The following is a 19,605-nucleotide window of genomic DNA, read 5'->3' as shown; positions in this document are numbered from 1 at the left end:
TTAAGACACAAGTGAGTCTTTATGCAACAGTTCCCTTACTGTGAATCCCAAAGGACCATACAAACATGGGTGTATTGAGGTTCGACAAGACTTCACATGGGACTAGTTCAAGTGAAGGCTTCACATAATTATTCCTTTGTTTGGTCTAGCTGTGTTGTTCTGCAAGTTTTGTTGCACTGCTTGCCAGTGTTTCTTACCCTTCAGATGGGTATAATGAAATCTAAAATGACAAATTGAAAAGAGGTTTAGCACATATGAATGATTTAGATTTTTATTAAAAGGTAGCCTAAGGAGTCATCTTTTTCTGATTGGAATATAATATTAAATTACTAGTAAAATCACCTCAGTAATATAATTTTTTTTTAATTTTGGAAGTTTTAATCCTCATAGAGCTGTAGAAAAATAGTGTAATGGAGATGCTTACTAATCTTGTTTCTGAATATATTTTAGAAATTACTTTTGCAAAGCCTTGGGGTAGTCTGAAGCCTGAGGAGTAGAGGCGAATTCTGGGTATCTGGTCAGCTAAAATTTAACCAGCTAAAATCCATCTAAACTTCTGGAATCAGGACAGTCTTGCAGAACTCTTGTTCCCTCTAAATTTGTAAAAGCTACTCAGCAGTCAAAAAGATGTGTGTCACAAAAGCAGCAGCTTCTAAACTAGCTATACCATTATGTCAGCATGTAAGTTGATGCAATAGCTTTTCTGTCTATTTGAATGTGCCTTTGGAGATTCCCTGAGTTGTGTATAGTGATGGCCAGACCTTTGATACAGATAATTTAAGACCTATTAGTCAAAATGTATTTTTAATTGAAGCTTATTTTTCTTTTCTTCCTCATATCATAAAATCATAGAAAGTATGGTGGAAAAAAACTGAGCTGTACGGATAAAAGTTTTGCCATGTCATGCCATTTGGCCACAGGATAAGGGGCCAAAAGCAGACATGGCTGGATTTTATTTACTAATGCAGATACAGACTGTGATACTCAAAGAGAGAATGCTTTAAGTGACCCCTGCCAGGCTTTGAGAGATACAGAGATCAAGGTCCTATTTGTTCTCTCCGTACTCTTGCTGGTCTTCTTTATTTTCTTATGCATTCACAGAATCACAGAATCACTAGGTTGGAAGACCTTTGAGACCTCAAAGAGACCTTTGAGATCATCAAGTCCAACCCATGCCCCAACACCTCAACTAAACCATGGCACCAAGTCCACATCCAGGGATGGTGACTCCACCACCTCCCCAAGCAGACAATTCCAACACTTCATCGATCTTTCTGTAAAAAACTTTTTCCTAATATCCAGCCTGTATTTCCCTTGGTGCAGCTTGAGGCTGTGTCCTCTGGTTCTGTCAGTTGCTGCTGGAGAAAGAGACCAACCCTCACCTGACTACAGCCACCTTTCAGGGAGTTGTAGAGAGTGATATGGTCACTCCTGAGTCTCCTTTTCTCCAGGCTAAACACCCCCAGCTCCCTCAGTCGTTCCTCACAGGGCTTGTGTTCCAAGCCCCTCTCCAGCCTCGTTGCCTCCTCTGGATGCCCTCAAGTGTCTCAACGTCCTGCCCACACTGAGGGGCCAGAACTGGACACAGCACTCAGGGTGTGGCCTCACCAGTGCCAAGAACGGGGAAAGAATGCCCTCCCTGGTCCTGCTGGCCACGCTATTCCTGACAGAGGCCAGGATGCCCTTGGCCTTCTTGGCCACCAGGGCACACTGCTGGCTCATGTTCAGTTGGCTGTTGACCAGTAGCCCCAGGTCCCTTTCTGCCTGGGCACTGTCTAGCCACACCGTCCGCAGCCTATAATGCTGCAGGGGGTTGTTGTGGCCAAAATGCAGGACTTGGCACTTGGACTTAGTAAACTTAATATTATTGGACTCTGCCCATCCATCCAACCCTTCCAGGTCTCTCTGCAGAGCCCTCCTACCTTCCAACAGATTGACACGCTCCTAGCTTAGTGTTGTCTGCAAATTTACTAATGAAAGACTCAATCCCTTCACCCATGTCATCAATAAAGATGTTGGCTTGCTTCAGTTGAACATCTTTTTAGGACTGAAGTGATGAACCAATCTGCACCCAAGATTTTTATAATGTCCATGGAAAGAAAATCATACAGAGACTAAATTTCTGTCAGTTTGCTGCAAGTAATGACAAATGCTTGTAATTAATGCAACACAAATTAAAAATATATCTAAATTTAAACCTGTTGGAGGCATGGATAGCTCTTTGTCATTTGTTTACTCAGCCACAAGTAACAGTGGTAAGGATGTCTGCCCTTTATTGGAAGATTTACTCTAGTTGGCTTATCTTCTGCAAATTCTTAGGCAGTTAAAATATATTCATGCTTGCTGGGGAAAAAAACTCATATATAATATATAAAAATATATCTCCTTAGGGCCATTGTCAAGTGGATTTTTAATGAAGAATTTGCAACTTACATACTTACATGACTGTAAATGTTTTCAACAGGTTGTATCAGTCTGTAAAAATTCTGTACTCCTTTGGGATTTTTGTGACATACTCGATTCAGTTCTACGTCCCTGCAGAGATTCTCATTCCAGTTGTCACCTCCAGAGTGAGGCAGAAGTGGAAGTTACTCAGTGAGCTTGTGGCGAGAGCACTATTAGTCTGCTCAACCTGTAAGTATGTGCAGAACATCTATTAAAAAACTTGGTATTTCATTTTGTTGGGACCTGCTTATTTAAATATATGTTTTGTTGTTTATTTTTCCGGGGGCTAGCAAACCTGAAATTTTGTTTCAATACTTCACTACATTTTGACTTTTACAAACAAATTAAACTAATGTTGTATTTGTACTTTAACCACATTTGTTTTAGTAGGGGTGACCAATTATTTGACAACAATATATTTTGCTGGCAATACCCTAAAGCTGCCAACTGGAAAATAAACCTTTCTCAAATAAAATTTTTCAAGTGAGATACACATTGTTGAGATTTGTCAGCATTTATCTCTGTGATCTTCAGTACATGCTTGTCATGGAGAAATCGTTTCTGTTTTGTTGATCTGAGGATTAAGCCTAAAGGTATGCTGGGTCTGTATCCATAAAGCTGCATTGGCAAACATGGATGCCTGGTCACGGAGTTCCTGAAGTGCCCCTTATTTTAGGATAATGCTCCAAAGTAGTTTTGCATCTCTACCTTCACTGCCTGTTACTCCTGTTGTTTTTCTTGCCTGTTCCCTAATCTTCCCTCCTGCTGTGCCCCTGCTTTCTCACAGCTGCTTGAGATGTGCTAGTAGGAGTCAGCAGAGCTGACATCGAATAGTGAGTGTGGTCTCATCCAGGAATCAATACTCCTGAAGATAATGAACTGTGGGGGAGTTCAGCTTTGCCTTTACAGTTCCCAGCCAAAGTGCTCAATAACATAGCAACCTTTTCTCAAAGACATTATTTAAAAAATTGTTTCTAATACAAAACTGGCTTCTTGACCTGACCATTTGTATTGAAATAAGCAGTTAATATCTTAAAACCAAACCAAACAAACAAAATTGATAAATAAGCAAAAAAAATGCTAAACCTTGTGTTTTGGGGGAAAGTATTGATGAATGAGAAGATACTAAGTTTATTGTGTCCATTCCCTTGATGAATGCAGTAGCTAATGTACTGGATGATACCTAAGAATTGTTGTAAAAGAAAACTTTGACATCCAGTGAGACTTTCTTAAGGTCAAGCTGTTGAGAAAAACAGTTTAATGTCAGTACAATTTAATTACTACAGTAAGCAAAGGGAAATACCATCAATCTAATAACTTGCAGCTCTGAAAATACATCTGCTTTGTGAAACTAACAAAATAAAAAGAAAACCCTAATTTTTCTTGGATGATGAAGTACATATCTCCTGAAGCATCATATAGCCTGTGTTCTAATTCAGGTGATCCAGGTGTTAAGATTTTGAGATTGAGGATAGATGAGTAGCTCTTGTAATACTTGGGAGACATCTAGATCTAAAAGCTTCAAGGATCAAAACACTTCTTAGTGTCTCTCCAGGACATTAAAAGGTCACCAGTTAGATCTCCAGTCCTAGCCACACCTTGCTGTCATGAGGCCCTCGACTTCTGCTCAATCTCTGTTGCCCTTTATGTGCCCCTTATCACCTGCCCTGGTAATGATATCACAATAGATTTGAAAAGCTAAAAGTCTTATATATCCAAACTGTTGCTTGCAGGCAAAGGCTTCAAGAATTTATAGGTGAAAATAGTTCCATGTATGCATGTGATGAGAAGAGCCAGTGCTGAACAGGCTTAAAGGCACATTTCCCTGATTAACTTGGGAAAATTATAAATGACTAATACTCAGCCATAGGTTTTTTCCTTAATTTTATCATTAACCTTTGTAATTTCTGGATAGTCTGGAAAGGGAAAACTGGGAAACAATGTCCAAGAAAAGAAAGTAGAAAAAGAAAGGAAATTAGCTATATATATGTAAAGATACATATATACAAAAGATGTAGCTATATATATACAGATGTAGCATTAGAATGCTCTGCCTTTATGTCTTTGAAAAAATATGTATAGTAAAATTGTACCTAGTGAATGCCATTGCAACTTACCTGTGATATGAACCTCTAAAATGGAGCTGCTGGACTGTTATAGGTGTTACTGGGCTATTAGAGGATATTAAATTGTTTGCTGCAAGGCACAAAAAAGTAACATTAAAAGTTTGCTCTTAAAGGTTTGATATTTGCCAAGCTGTTATGTGATGTGTTGTATTAACCTAATGGCATTTCATGTTTTTCCCAAGTGGTTTCTACAACTTGTATGCATGCAGTAGCTGTAATACTTTTTCACCAACAATTGTGTAAGCTCCCATGCTTACATTCATCTTCATTTTTCGTTGAAGCACTGGTTTTAAACAGAATTAATTTAAATAATGTCATTTTTCACTTAGCTGCACTTTGTCTAACTGGAGAACATGGTTCTTAAAATGATCCAGAAAGTGTTTCTTTAATAGAAAGTAAAAATCCAAAACCTTTTAAATTGAATTTTAGAAATTAAATGGTTTTGATATCAGTGACGGAGTATGTTGTAATGTCTGGACCATTCAGAGGTCATACACTGATTAAAGGGAAGCTGCTTGCTTGAAAGTAGCTCTTTGAGAAGAGGAACTTCAGCTGCAGTGCTAGTAGCACATTAGCTTTTTAAGAGAAGACATGAAAAATCACTAATTCTTGGGGCTTTTGCATTACTCAGAAATTATGTCATTGTTTTATTGTTGGAGTATATGAGAAACTTTTTTTGGAAGAAGCAGACCAGGAGTCTATTTTTTTGTCATTTTTTTCTCGTCTGATAAGCTTTGTTTTAAGTAAGGATTTGGCAACTGACTGGGGATGTAACATATACCCAAGAGCCATCTGTGTTGCTTAGGGCTTTTCATTACCTACTTGTTCACTTTTGGACACTTAGCATTGCAGGAGAATGATTGCAAGAATCTTTTGCATTTTTAGATTTCCCTGTTCTTCTTCCTCTGCTTTTTTCTGTTTTGTTTGCAAGAGACAAACGTCTCTTCATCTTTGCTTGGATTTCACTGTAGATGGTGTAGCAGGTTGAAAGATCCCACCACGCTTCATAAATCCTGACATAAACTATTGTTTTACAAACTAGGTGAGCTCAGTGCAGGGGTGAGCTAAGCTTGTGTTAGACATCCAGCCTAGAGCTGGAGCCTGGGTTTGGTGAATGCTGAAAGCAGGTGGGAGCTGGATGTCCAGCTAGCTAGGCAGAAATAGGATTGAAAATTGGACTAAGCATCACTGTGGTGGGCTAAGTTGGAAATTAGGAACACTGGAAGATAGAAGGAATAGGAGAAGAGTCCCCATGGCATTTGGAAAATACTAGAAGAGATATGCAGGTGCAATTTTGTGTGGGTACTGCTTTGGTATTTGTGGTATTTGAATGTCAGATAACCTCAGTGCTTTGAAATATTTGCCGGGGTGGAATTTTTATAATGTTGAAAGTATTTACCCTGATTTTAAATATTTAAAGCACATATCACAAATATAGTTAGGATCTGTGTTTGCGCCATCTACCTGGGTGAAGGTTGGGCATCATGCCCAAGGTTCAGCTCTTAGCCAAGCCTGTTACATGATGGAATTGTGTGTCCAGCACACTGGGATTAACTGTTAAAGTGTAAAGCTTTTTTAGTGTGCTTCCGAAGGAACTGGACCATCCTGGATGAATTTTTAAAAGATCATTTAATATTTTTATGTAGAAAGCTGTAAGTTTTATCTTTCCAGAGGTCAGCTTGTCTCAGAGAGCAAGAAAAAACCCCTTTATACTCAAATCAGTTCTGTTATGCCCATTGCTTGAAATAAATTGCTGTTTCATCATGAATGTTCTTTATTCTTTCTTGCTCACTTGGTACAGAGATCATGGTGATTCTGGGAGGGGAAAATTTGGAGAGGTTTTGTTCAGCTTAAGCAATTAATTCCTTCTGCATTAAAAGCTTCAAAATATGCTGAGAACTGGGAGATTGAGAGATGATCTTCTAAGCTTTAGTCAGTGTTGATGCTAAATGGCATCAGACATATTCACTTCTGATGCTTCACAGGTAAGAATTGTGGTAAAAAATTTAGGATGGGGCAAGACTTTAAGTTTCCACTAGAATGAAAATGTAAATATCTCACTGTCTAGGAAAGGCCTCCTCATGTCATCTGACTGAAGGACATTGAAATTAAATCTGCTTGCTAGATGTTTCAGAAGTATGGGAAAAAAAAAGTAGTTTTGAGAAAATATTTCATCTGAAAAGGTGGCAGCAAATCCATGAAGTAAGGAAATTAAATAGAAAGGAACAATTCTAGCATTGCTTTCATTTTTAAAGAATAAATTGTGTTTGATTTATTAAAGATAGTAGTGAAAGAATTCTTTTTGTGAATTGGTAAAAGCTGCTGAAGAATATCAGCAAGTATAATGGAAAAAACTGGAGTTGAGCATTAATAGTATCTTTCATCCACACAAGAAGTTTAGAATATTATTCTTTTAATAGCTTAATTTAGGGCTGTGTTCCTGCAGCCACGGTTTTCCTGTTAAAAGGTAAATTAAGAAATACTGCATTTGCATGTCGATGTGGAGATATCACTTGAATTGTCAGCTGTTTTGATTATTACCTTGAAATGAAAGAAATTTAATTGAAGGGCTGATCCAGCTGAGCATGAAGGAAGCTGTTACTGAGCTTCTTGCCATTAAGTCTGAGCTTAGTGTGTAATTTTACCAAGAGGAGAATAAATGCATTATTCAGTTGAGCTTATCAGTTACATTCTCTAAATATTTCTCTATTTGAACTGTACCTGTTTTTTTTCTTACCCAGGAGAGAACAGTTCTTCACACTGAACAATTAGACACAAGATAAAATTATGTTTACCAGGTGTCTTATGCCGTTTATTGACATTATGCCAAAAAATACTTGCTTAGAGTAGCTGCAGGAGAGGTAACATGAAGGAGTTTTAAGGTCTAATAATGCATACTCTTAGGATAAACTAATAATCATTTATATAGAAGAGGCTTATGTATCAGTTATTAGACACAGATTTTTTTTTAAATAAGAGTTTGTTAACTTCAGAGAGTAATATTAATGACAGAAAAGTGGAATAGTTAAATTAATGATTTAGGAAAATTCCGGATGGGATATAAAATATTTGTGTGGACTGCTAGCAGGTCCATCAGAGTGGGTTTTAACACAAAATAATTGTTTATGAATTGTCAAAGGAATAAAATAAAATATTTGATTAATTCAGGTAATTTTTCCCCACTGTTATCGGGGTTTTGTCTAGGGCTTTTTTGTGTATGGGATCCTGTGAGCATAATTCTTGCTTCCAAGTTGAAGATCTTGTACTGTGGTTTTGATTTCAGAGATGATCATTGGGTGGTTTTTTGGCATATGCTTGGGCATGAGAAATAGATATGTGAAATCACATTTTTTCAACCTTTTTGAGTATCTTTGCAAGAAGAATTAAGCTCTTAATTTCAGGATTAGTATATTCTATGAGTCCTTCCTATTGATGTGCTGATATGAATTGTCTTATCCTAGGAGTTGCCATTGGTGTAGGCATCAATTCATGGACGTATAGTAACTTACGTTCTTTTTAACAGTCCAAACATTAAAATCTTTATTTTACCCAACTTTAATATATGGATACCAGATATCTGTGGTTTATGATTAATAGTTAAATGTTATGGTTTATTTGAAAAACCATAGAAGTGTTTCTTACTGCTCGTTGTTCATGTGTGAATATGTGTTCATGTGTGAATATGTGTGAATGTGTGAATACATTTTCCAAATAAAGCTGTAGGGACTAGCAGAGTGGTCTAATGTTAGTATTCATCATTGCAAAATTTTATATTTTAAAAGCCATATATAGAAGTTCAGGTTGTAAAGTAAATTCCTGAAAAGCAAAAACAAGTCCTGCTTTATCTGTTTGGGTTTTTCTTAAATTACTTTGGTGTATGTTGGACTTCTTCTGTTCAGGTGTTAGTTAGAATTCTGAATGAATTTTGATTTTGTATTTCAGATTTTGAAGTACAGTTCTTTTCCAAAAATATTTTATGGGAAAGAAAGCAATGTATGAGCTTGAATATTGAACAGTCGATATATTCAAGAGCTGTCTGGACACATTCCTGTGCCATGTGCTCTGGGATGGCCCAGCTTGAACAGGGAGGTTGGACCAGATGACCCACTGTGGTCCTTTCCAACCTTACTCATTCTGTGACTCTGTGATTCTGTGATTTGTGACTGAGGTGAAAAATGGAAAATTTTGCAAGATTTGTAATAAGAAAATTAAAAAGTAATTTAGGGCTTGTAATGAAATTTGCTTGATTTTTGTTCTGCAACATTTGTTCCATAATTTACAAAAAAAATTAAGAACATATAGTCATTCATGTATTCTGAAGCAGTTGATTATATTCTGGAGCAATAATTATTTTCATTGTTAAATTATTTGCATTAACTTTATTAATTTTTTTAAAACCAATTTATGATTCCTTTTTGAAGACTCCTTTGTAAATTGTATTCACTTATGGTGAAGTGCAGGTTCCTAATATTATTGACAGTATAAACCGACCTGTCAGCCACTGCTCTGGAGATTTGAGGTCACGCCTGGCATAAATTGCAAAGTGCTCCATGCTCCTTGTGTAATTTAGCATGGAGAACTCTCGTCTGCACCTTTACAGCTACAGTGGTTATCCAAGCTAGACTCCTTGAAAGCAAGAGAGAGGAGCAGGTGCTTGGATTGGCACAGTTTGTCTGATTTGGTTTACATATTTGCTTCTGGACAAGTTGAACTGGACCACAGAAGTTCTTATTCCCTTCTTTGGCATGTTTGAAGGAATATAGGTGAGAAATACATCCAGCATTTGGTATGATGAATTCTTCTCAGGAGGAGTGAGAAGTGATGCTAAATATCGTGCTCAGTTGCCTGCAGTTAAATCCCATTTTCCCTTTCTAAAAATAATTTTAAAACTACTCAAGCCTGCTTTTATTTTTCCATCTGTGTGCTTACAAATATATTGAAGTGGTGATGTGAAAATTATTTGTCCAAATAACAAAATATATATATATATATATATATATATATTCTCTAGTTCATAGAAAGTGAACTTTATTTGTAATATTTCAATAATTCATGAATTTGTGTTTCTCCATTATTTTAGCCCATTATATTTCTATGCATGAACTGACTTAAAAGAGAAGGTCATTTATCAGGTTTCTTCTTAAATGTCATACACGAGCCAGTGATTTTCTGTCATGCTTATTGAATGGAGCAGCTATTTTTGTATGTACCCCTTATGCATTTTACATCTATTCAGTGCTTCATAGACTTGAAATTTCCTTTAAGATCCAGAGTTTCCTAAGGGGAAAGTAAAGGACTCAGCAGATGGAAAAACATCCTTTTCTTAGTGCACAGTTAAGAGGAAATAGATAACAGTGCTTGGCATTTTAAAAATCTCCCCATTTTTTCCCAGGACATTGGCATTTGTCTTCCTTCCAACATAGAATTGAAAAGTCGATTGAGTTCATGGACACACCAAAAGTAATAGCATGTCGTGCTTTGCTTAGTTGGTTAATCTGAGTTGGGTAGTGTTGAATATTAATCTGTGTGTTTTCCCTTGATAAGGTCCCTCAGTGTAGATGTTGTGATTAGGAGCAATATTAATTTATTGCTGCAGAAAGTCTAAGGAACCTGTAGCACAATTGACATCCCAGTCACTTTTTAATCCTTTTGTTTTCAACATCATGTTCAAAGATTCAGTAGTTTGTTCCTTCCTGTTGTATCCTGCAAACCTTTTTCTATCGAGATTTTTTTTTAAACCTGGAAGTTTTCCTCGAGCTGACTTGCAATGTGGCCCCAGACCTTTTGTCCTGGCACAAACAGAAAAGCTGTTTTCTAGAGTTTAGGGGATGGGAAGAGAAAGAGGACTACTTTCACAATATATTTTATGATATGTGAGTCAAATTAACATCTTACTGCGTACAAATGTGGAATATCTTCTCTCTTGTCTTTGGTTTTCTGCATCCCACCACAGCACATAATTTCATATTCTTCATCATGCTAGCTCTAGCATTCAGTCAGAAAGAGCGGATTGGCTTCACTGATCAGCACATTCCCCTTGTTCTCTGCTTAACTGTTTTGTGTATTTTTTCCTTCAGCAAGCAATGGAACATTCTGTGTTTGACTTGCAGTAATGCTCACTGATAAAACTCTTCTGTTGTCACAATAATGTTGTTTTGATGTCAAAAATTCTATATCTTGTCCTTTGAGGTTGAATAATGTTCTTATTGAACATGTGGTGTTGTGGTAAGGTTATCTCAGCTATAGTACTTCCTTCAGTAAAAGACACCTTGAATCATGTTGCTGTCCTACTAAACAGGTGTGAACCTCCTTACTGAAGACTCCTTCGTTGAAAGTCAGATCTCCAAAGGAACTAGGTGTATACAGTTATTCCATCAACATTTCCCCCCACAAGTGGCTTTGTCTTTGCTGGAATAAGATCAGATGCCATATTTTTGTTCTTACTGCTTTTTTGTTCCCCTCACTGGTACCTCACCATGACCTTGCTGGTTGCATCTTCTGTGACCTTTCAGATTTCCACCTCCCATTTCTGCTCTTTTTGTAAAGCCTCTCACTGTCGTGTTCTGTGTTTATCCACTACTTATTCAGTAACCATAAACTTTATATTATGTAACTTTGCTGCACTTATTTTTCCTTTTTTATTTCTATGCCTTTCTCTTTATTTTATGTTTTAATTGTTGGACATAATTCATCTGTGATATCAGAAAAGAAGCCAGAGGATTATTAGTATAAATGCATCAAATGAGCCATTACTATTACGTGACAAGTAATCAACTTGACACGACGTAGTCCAGATCTAAAGTCTAAGTGGTGAAGGAAGCTTTTATGTGGTTTATGCAATTATGTGGTTTATGTTTACTTTAATTATCCCTATTTCATAGCTACACACTACATTTCTTGCTGGAAGGCAAAATTATTGCAAATGCTTGCTGCAAAGTGCACCACTGAGAATATGGCAGGAGTTTAATTTTAAGACCTGGTACTTAAGCATTATAGACTAGGCTAGAATAATTTACTGTTCAGTTAAATGTACATTCTAAGTGTATGTGGAGTGTGATTTAACATTTTGATCCTGTTTCAAGGTGGCCATCTAGGAGTTACTTACTTTGTGGAAGTGTCCAGTAGAATTAGGATGCAGTTTAGAGACATGAATGACTTTTGATTACAGAAGCACAGATTCTAGATTTATTACTTCTACAAAAAAGGGGTAGCAATTTTGGACTTCACTGTGTTAATTAACTGTTCCTGTCCAGTTAGCTAAGTTTTAATAAATTCAAATCAAGACAATGTTTAATGAGCTAGAAAGAAATTGCAAGGCAGCTAGCTGAAGTTAAGGAAAGGTTAAAGTATCATGAATGAAAACTACAATTATTCATTTTTGTGGCTCTGTTGAGCTGGATATCTAAGATATAATTCTTATTCATCTTTGTGCCAAATAAGTTTTGGAGTAGTGATAGATTAACCTGCCTTCTGTGGATATGAGAGTCTGCTGTAGAATTAGGAGAAACTATGAATTATTTGTTAGTGTTAACTGCCAAATACTGTTTATTCAGTAGGAAAAAATGTAACCAGAATCCTTTATGTTTTGGGTTATCCCAGGTACATTTCCATGAGTCACTGTTTTAGAAACTACTCTATATCTTTTTTTTTAATTGCTGAAAGGAACTACTGTCCCATGTAGCTCTGATGGTGTCTTCTTCAAAGCAGAGAAGAGTACCTGAAGTGTTGGTCATATCCATCTTGATTGTAAAGGTGAATCCAGTAAGTAACTATCCTTGCTCTTTTATCTGTGTATTTAAAATTTGCTTTTTTCTGTGTTGCATTTATCAAGCTGGAGCTTTTAGCCGTTCAAGCCGTTCTTTTGTCTGCTAGTTTTAAGGATCCTTTCCTGTACATATTTTGTTCCACCTATTAGTACAAGCAGGCCATAATAAACTTGCAGTTGGTGTACTCTTTCATAAACTAGAAAGACTGATGTTAGGAGGCATTTTCCAATACTTCATATTTAGGGTAATTTTTTATACCCGGTATAAAAGAATGTTAGCATTCATGCAATCTCTTTCACATCTGTTTAGGTTGGAAGGGACCATAAGGATCATTCAGTTCCAGTCTCCCTCCCGTGAGCAGGGATACTTTACACTAGACCAGCTTTCTCAAAGCCGTGTCCTGCCTGACATGGAGCACTTCCAGGGATGGGGCATTCACAACTTCTCTGGGCAACTTCTTCTAGTGCTTCACTACGCTCTTGAAGCATTTCTTCCTAATATCTAATCTAAATCTACTTTGTTTTAGTTGAAAACCATTACCACTTGTTCTGTCACTGCAGACACTTGAGAAAAGTCCCTGTCCAGCTTTCTTGTAAGCCCCTTTTAGGTACTGGAAGGTGCTATGACTCTCTTCTCTTATTCATCAAGGGGAAAGTAATTTAAATTGTGCTTGCAATAGTGCTGGGCTTAGAAATACACATTAAAATTTGGGAAGGTATCTTGGAGTCATTGTCCCGAGATTTCTGAAGCCATGAACTCAGTATCCACTGGCAACCAAAAGGACAGTGAAATTGTCAGAAAGCAAGACAAAGGGCATTGTTTTGCTGCGATGTAAATCTTGGCTTTCTATGGTTTAAGTGTCGGTGCAGTTCTGGACTCTATTTTGACAAGGACGTACTGGGGTGAGAGAGAGTATGTGGAGAAAAAGAAGTGTTCTTTGACTTCAGCCCACATTCAGCTCTGGGGGAGTCAGTTTCTTATTAACACATGCTGGTAAATATATATGTCTTTAAAAGCCATTCCTTGCCAAAAGAAAAAAAAATCTGATAGTTCAATGCAAAAATAAATAGCACAGTAGCTATTTTCCCATGTTACTCTTACAATTTTCATTGGCAATTATCAGAGGAGTAAGAAGATAACTTATTATTTTCATTTACTTTTTCATTCTATGCATAGTTGTTGTGTTTTGTTTTTTCATCAGTAGTTGGTTGAACCCCAGGGAAAAGAACAGCTTAGTTATTAAATGGTGCATATGCATAATGTAGAGTGCTCTGCTCTTTCCATGAGAGAGCTGGAATGACAATAATCACAATGAAAATAAACACACATATTGTTGTGAGCAATTGTTTTAGCTCAAATAACTGTCATTCTGTATAACATAAAATTACAGGGGATAAGCACAACAGAAATAATGGCTATGATTAAATACAAAAAAAAGTGCTTGATAGCAAAATATAAGGCAAGAATATAGTATTACTGATTTGGTTACCAAAGTCCAGGGTAACATTTTAAATTCACCAGAGATAATCAGTCTTCAACTAGTTTGCAACAAAGGACTGTGTATAATAAAAACCATGAGGAGTTTTCTCAAAAGAATTTTGGGTCCTGTTGTTCTTGATTTTCCAACTTAAATCTAAAAGCCATGAATGTAGAGCAAGTTCGTGGAGCAAGTTCAAAATCAGTTCTCAGTGCTGAATATTGCCCCTCTCACTTGCCAGCACATGGGACTTAATAACAAGTTATGTCCTTAGGCAGTCAAGGTTTCATTTCTACTTGTTATTCAAGGTTCTTTCTTAGATAAAAGGGAACAAAGAGAAGTTTTGGCTAACTTTTTTGGTAACTTATTTATTCAGCTCTGTCACTTAGAAGAGCTACACTTTGCAAATGAAGATCCTAGAAAAACTGGTATGGTTATTTTCAGAATAGTTCATCTAAAGCTGGTTTTCTGTGTTGTGTTTGCAAACACTAGACATGCTGAATCTCCTTTGAAGTTTTAGAGAAGACTGGAGAAGGAGTTTTGATGTAGGATGTCATTAATATTTGCTGTTCAATGTTTTGGAAAGGCTTAGCATTTCCATAAAGCTGCCTGCTGCTTTATGTACAGCTATAAAGTTATCCCACAAGTTGATAATCAACATAATTTTCTCTAATAATATCACAGAAAAAACATTGCAAAATGCATTATGCAAAAAAATGGACTATTATATGCCTGTGTTTTTCTTATGCAGACCACAAAACATTAGAGAGAAAATTTATGAGGCAGACCCTGACCATTCTGGTATAAAGTCAGGTTCATTGAGTCTCTCACAGCAGTAGAGAGTAGGTGAGCATTCCTTATACCATAGGCTATAATGTCTGACTAGAAATGACCAAAATAATAGCTGGGATCAAAAAACATGTATAATAGCTAAAATCCTAGTTAGCCTTTTTCACTGAGTGGTGGTGAGTCACACAGCAGCTTTTCAGGCACTAAAGCACCAAGGCACTTACTGCATTTCTCTTCCAGTAAATGTATTTCTCCTACCTGCACACCACTTTCCTGTGACCTGTTTAAAATATCTATTGTATTTATATCAATAAATTTCAAGAAAACCACTTGTTAAATGCCTCTAACAATATTTTTATCTGATACTGGAGAATTTGGATGGCACATGTACTAATATTATGTATGTATAAAAAAAAATTGAAGTTAGATAATAGGGAGTAAAGACATCAAACATATTTGAAGTCATGAACAAGACCCCATGTAATTTCAGTTTTGTCTGAAGGAATGACCCATAGCTTTTCTTTTTTTCAACCAAAGACAATTTAGCATACCTCTCTCCTTCCACAAATTTCTTGTACTGGAAAATGGCACAGCATGAATGGATAGTGAGCAGTGGATACTGGACTGGATATTACAAGTAAAAGAAAAAATCTTAAATAGTAAAATACTGGCACAAATAAGTTAATACTGTATTTTACTTACTGAGGGGATTGTAGCTTAGTCAGTTCATTGAGAAATTCCTAGCTGTTGGGCATGTAGATGGTGCAGGAAATATTTTGAGGAAAATCAGCTGAGAAGTTTATGTTCTGCTTCTTTAGTCTTCACAATCCAGAGTGCAGCTCTGCTGCAAGCCAGTGGCTGGTGACAGAGCTTCTGCAAAGGTGGTGTATGAAGTTAAAGTGAAATTCTAAAACTGACTTTAAAAAATCTGCAAGTAACAGAGTCCTGATACTTATGCTTATAGAGAGAGTCCATAAAATACATCCCTTGCTGGTGTCAATTCCTTGGCTGAATCACAAAAGTCATGATACTGTGTTTCTCACTAATGCACTTCAGGTAACTCTGAAATTAGAGGACCTTGAAGAGACTTTATAGAAGCCAGTGGTTGACAGTATTACCAAAGAGGGATATGCATATTTTGTAGAGTTGGATAATGCACAAGGTGTCAGTAATCGCTTCAAAAATCACTTCACTCCTCTTTGTTTGTGAAAGAATAAATTCTGCATGGGATACTGAACATTAGGAAAGTATTACCTGGGTTTTGATGCAATTCACTGGACCACAGGAAATGAAAAGATAAGAATTATCTATTGCTGAAAACACCTGCTCTTTTAAAAAAAGCTTTTATACTTTTGTTGTCCTCTATTTGGAACTCATGCTGTGATCGTCAATATTGCCTGGGCTATTTAAAATTTCAACTGGCTACTTGTATGTGTTGAGAGGGCCTGAGAGAGATTGTGCTTGTATGTCCTTTCAGGGTCTCTTTTTATTACTAATTTCCCAGTTTCTTTTGCTATTTTCTCATCACAAAGTTCATTTGTTTGGAATCCTTACACTGTGCCAGCAGTATTAAATATTTAATTTCTTTCATGTGCATAGAACCGTGGAAAATTGGAGTTTCATAGAAATGAAATAGTTTCCTAAGGTAAAATTTCATTTTCCTAATATAAAAAATCAATGTTTTTGAAAATACTGTCATAAATACTGTTAAAATAAAGCATAAGAAAAAGTAATTTTGAAGGAGAAAGACTTTTAATATTTATAAGGATTTCACTTGCAGCAATATTAACTGAATTATTGGTAATAATAACGCATTTTGAGAGCATAAGAATTTATAAAAATAGACATAATTTTCAGGTTTTATAGCTGAACAATTCTTCCAACCTTAGTACCAGTAGGTTTACAAAACAAAACTTAACTATTTTTTTCTTTTCTCCATTTTGATAGAAGTTCTTCTGTGCTGATTTACTCCTGCATTGGAGTACTTTTGAGCATGGTGTACTGTTTGAATTTTGGAGCAAAGGAATTTATTAGAGTGTTGAAGCTTTTATTTATAGATGAATATGAACTTTTTGAAGTTGATAATTTCATTATCTAGTTAGTTACTTTTTGAACCCCAAAGTTGCACTAGAATCTTGAGACTTGTTCAAAGACCAGTGAGTTGTTTAAAATGTAATTTAGTTGGACCTTAAATTGATCTAGTATGTACAATGAAGTAATTTACTACAGCTCATGATTTAGAATTGAGTTTCTTAAACGGCAGCTTTTTAAAATAACAGTATTGGGTAATTGAGTATATCATTCTAGTTCCCTTTATTTCATAATTCCATAGTCTTTACAGAAGGTTGCAGTTTGGTTTTCATCACAGCTTTTTTAATCAGTGTAGAACTGTAATGGTGTAAACTATGATGCAAAGGGGTGAGATGTTATTTGCTCTCCTGTGGTGGGTGCTGGTGTTGGCTGCAGCATCACTGCAGAGAGCTGCAGAGTAGGTGATGTGTCTGCCTGGCCTCTGACTCAGTGTAGAGGGATGATGGCAAAGCTTAAAACCATCCTCATGGGATATGGGAGTTCCTGGAGCTCATGCAGGAAAGGCATGTTTTGCAGGGAAAGGTTACACAAAGTAGGGCCAAACAGCTGAATGGCAGGAGTAAGATGATACCATCATTTTTTCCTGGAGACCCATTGCCTTCAGGAATGAGAGAGTGCTGATGATGCTGGAAATGTTTCTTTCTGATTCCAAGGAAGTTCCAGTTAACAACATTGGAGAGACTAGAGCAGTTTGATACAGCTGTTAGTAGTTTATGTTCTAAGCTGGTAAGTGCATGCACTGATTATCTCAGATGGATTTAGCTTCTTTCTTCACAGGATCAAATCTTTCGTTGTTCTGAACAAAAATTGATTTTTGTGTGTTCTTCTACATTCCAAATTTTAATTGCATTGTCTCCTATGTTTATTTGGAAATTAAGTGGCAAATTGTATAATCTGTTTCAATGTTGTACTTATGCTTTTGGGAACAAACAAATTCGGACCTTTAATTTTGCAACTGTATATCTCATTTAGAAGTCTAGCAGTCAGGATCTGAGATTTCTATAAGTAGGAAACAAATATTCTAAAGCAGTGTAAATTTCTTCTGTGATCTTTTCCAATAACTTGTTTTACAGATACAGACAATAGCTTCTCATCCTTCTAAGAGGCAGCAAAGAATTCAAAACCAAGCAAAACTTATCCCTTTAACAGGCATTTGAATTGATTTTCCAGTTGTTCATTTTGGGAATGGGATTGAATTTCCTTTCCAAAGCATTTGAAGCAGAGGCTTTCTGCTATCAGAGTCATCAAGTCCCATCCATTCCAGGATTTTCATGGTGTATGTATGGTGGTTTTCCACCTGGATTTTGAAATGTCAGGCTTTGCTGTAGTGTTGTACTAAAGGCACTCCATGTACTTCTAGGGAATGACTCCCAACCATTACGTTCCTGCACAGTACTGTTTGCATCTCCGTCTTCATAGTGTGGGGATTTGCTCTCTCCTGAAGTTTGTCTGTAAGTGGTGGGGTACTCCTACAGTCCAGGACATGGGAGAATATTTTTTTAAAGGAGAATTTTTTTTTTTGGTAAAAAGTGTATTTCAATATAAAATGCAGAGTCCTGTTAAAGACAGAGCCTTCGCAGCACAGAAAGAAGACAGAGACATTAGTCAAGACCAGGCTAACACTGTGCATTGCTGGGAGTGGCAGACATGCTGCAGCATCTCAATTAAGTCTAGTTTAATTACCCTGCTATATAATCAGGTAGTAATTCTGTCTTATGGATCAAATTGCAATTATTTCTCTATTTCCATTTTATTCCAGTGACCTTCATGTGAGAAAGCTGAAAACTATTATGTAATTGTAGGGATTTTTCTGTTCTATAAATGCTGATGCTTATCAATCAATATTTAGTAAAAAAACCCCTTAAAGAATTGAAAATTTTAATTAGATGTTTAGTAAAAAAAAAAAGAGAAGAATCTTCCTAGCCATTGACCTGATCCCAAGCCAGTGAACTGAGTGAAGTGTTTGGGACTGAGCCTTCAAATATGTGATTTTTATAGAGCCTGAAGGATAAGATACATTAACAAATCTGGGATCTGTAGTAGTTTCCTGAAAACTGATGGGAAAAGATGAATCCTTGTGTTAGAGAAGTGAAAGACATTCATGGTTATGAAGGGAGAAGAGACATAGTGTATGTGAGTGAGATGGTGTGTCAGGAAGAAAAATGTTCAACAGCTACGAGAGAAGATGTGGAAGTGGATTAGTACAAATGACAAAATGCTGTTGATGAATATCAAATAATCTGATGGTTTCTTCTGAAATTGGCAGTATTGTAACTTTTTTAAAGAAACGGTGTATCAAGTATATACAGTGCATTAAGACTGAAGTTCTATGATCTACATCTTCTTTATTGTGATACAAGAATAGAGAACATAAGAATGCATGTGTATGGCTAGAATCTCAACTACAACTTTTTCCTAAGTTTGTTGTTTGAGTTTTTTTAATACAGAGTTTTGCTATGGGCTAAGACAGAACACATTACACAGATGCAAGGTTTTATTAATAAAGCCTGATATTATGTGAGGATAATTCAAGTACAATGCGGTTGTTAGTAGTCCAGTTACAATGACACTAACGTTCATAGCCCAAGTCAATTATGATAGAAAAGCTATATGCAATGTGAATTTGCTGTACAAAATGGAAGATTGCTCAGTGGGTACATGAACTTAATGGATTGTTAAGATGTACCTTAGTCTCAGAACTAAGCTAGGCAAAAGTCAGTTTGACTGTTTGATGGCTAAAGAGTTGTTCTCACAGTTAAAACAAGCTAAAATCAGCTCAGGCTAATACAGGTCCAGAAAAATCAAAGCCTGTGGACTTTTTCTGATTGTGGCAAAATAATATTTAATGGCTTACATGTTTAATGAAGTTGCATTTAAAAATATTTCTATGGATGCTGATAAATTGCATGCA

At 36.3% G+C, this 19,605-nt stretch overlaps 1 protein-coding gene across 4 annotated transcripts in view; it reads left to right on the top strand.

Annotated features, from left to right (window-relative positions):
* Positions 1–19,605, top strand: part of SLC36A4 (solute carrier family 36 member 4) — an 89,985-nt gene that overhangs the window by 41,082 nt on the left and 29,298 nt on the right. For 3 of the 4 annotated variants that reach the window (XM_038138414.1, XM_038138391.1, XM_038138404.1), the window contains one exon: positions 2,465–2,634. In XM_038138414.1, the coding sequence (XP_037994342.1) occupies positions 2,465–2,634 (170 nt within the window). Of the gene's footprint in view, positions 1–2,464; positions 2,635–12,233; positions 12,333–19,605 lie in introns of all 4 variants that reach the window. The other variant, XR_005257098.1, reaches the window with a different exon arrangement.

The sequence above is a fragment of the Motacilla alba genome, chromosome 1 (assembly GCF_015832195.1).
Source record: "Motacilla alba alba isolate MOTALB_02 chromosome 1, Motacilla_alba_V1.0_pri, whole genome shotgun sequence".
Lineage (NCBI taxonomy): Eukaryota > Metazoa > Chordata > Aves > Passeriformes > Motacillidae > Motacilla > Motacilla alba.
The sequence above is the reverse complement of the archived record's forward strand: the minus strand, read 5'-3'. Positions and strand labels throughout refer to the sequence as shown.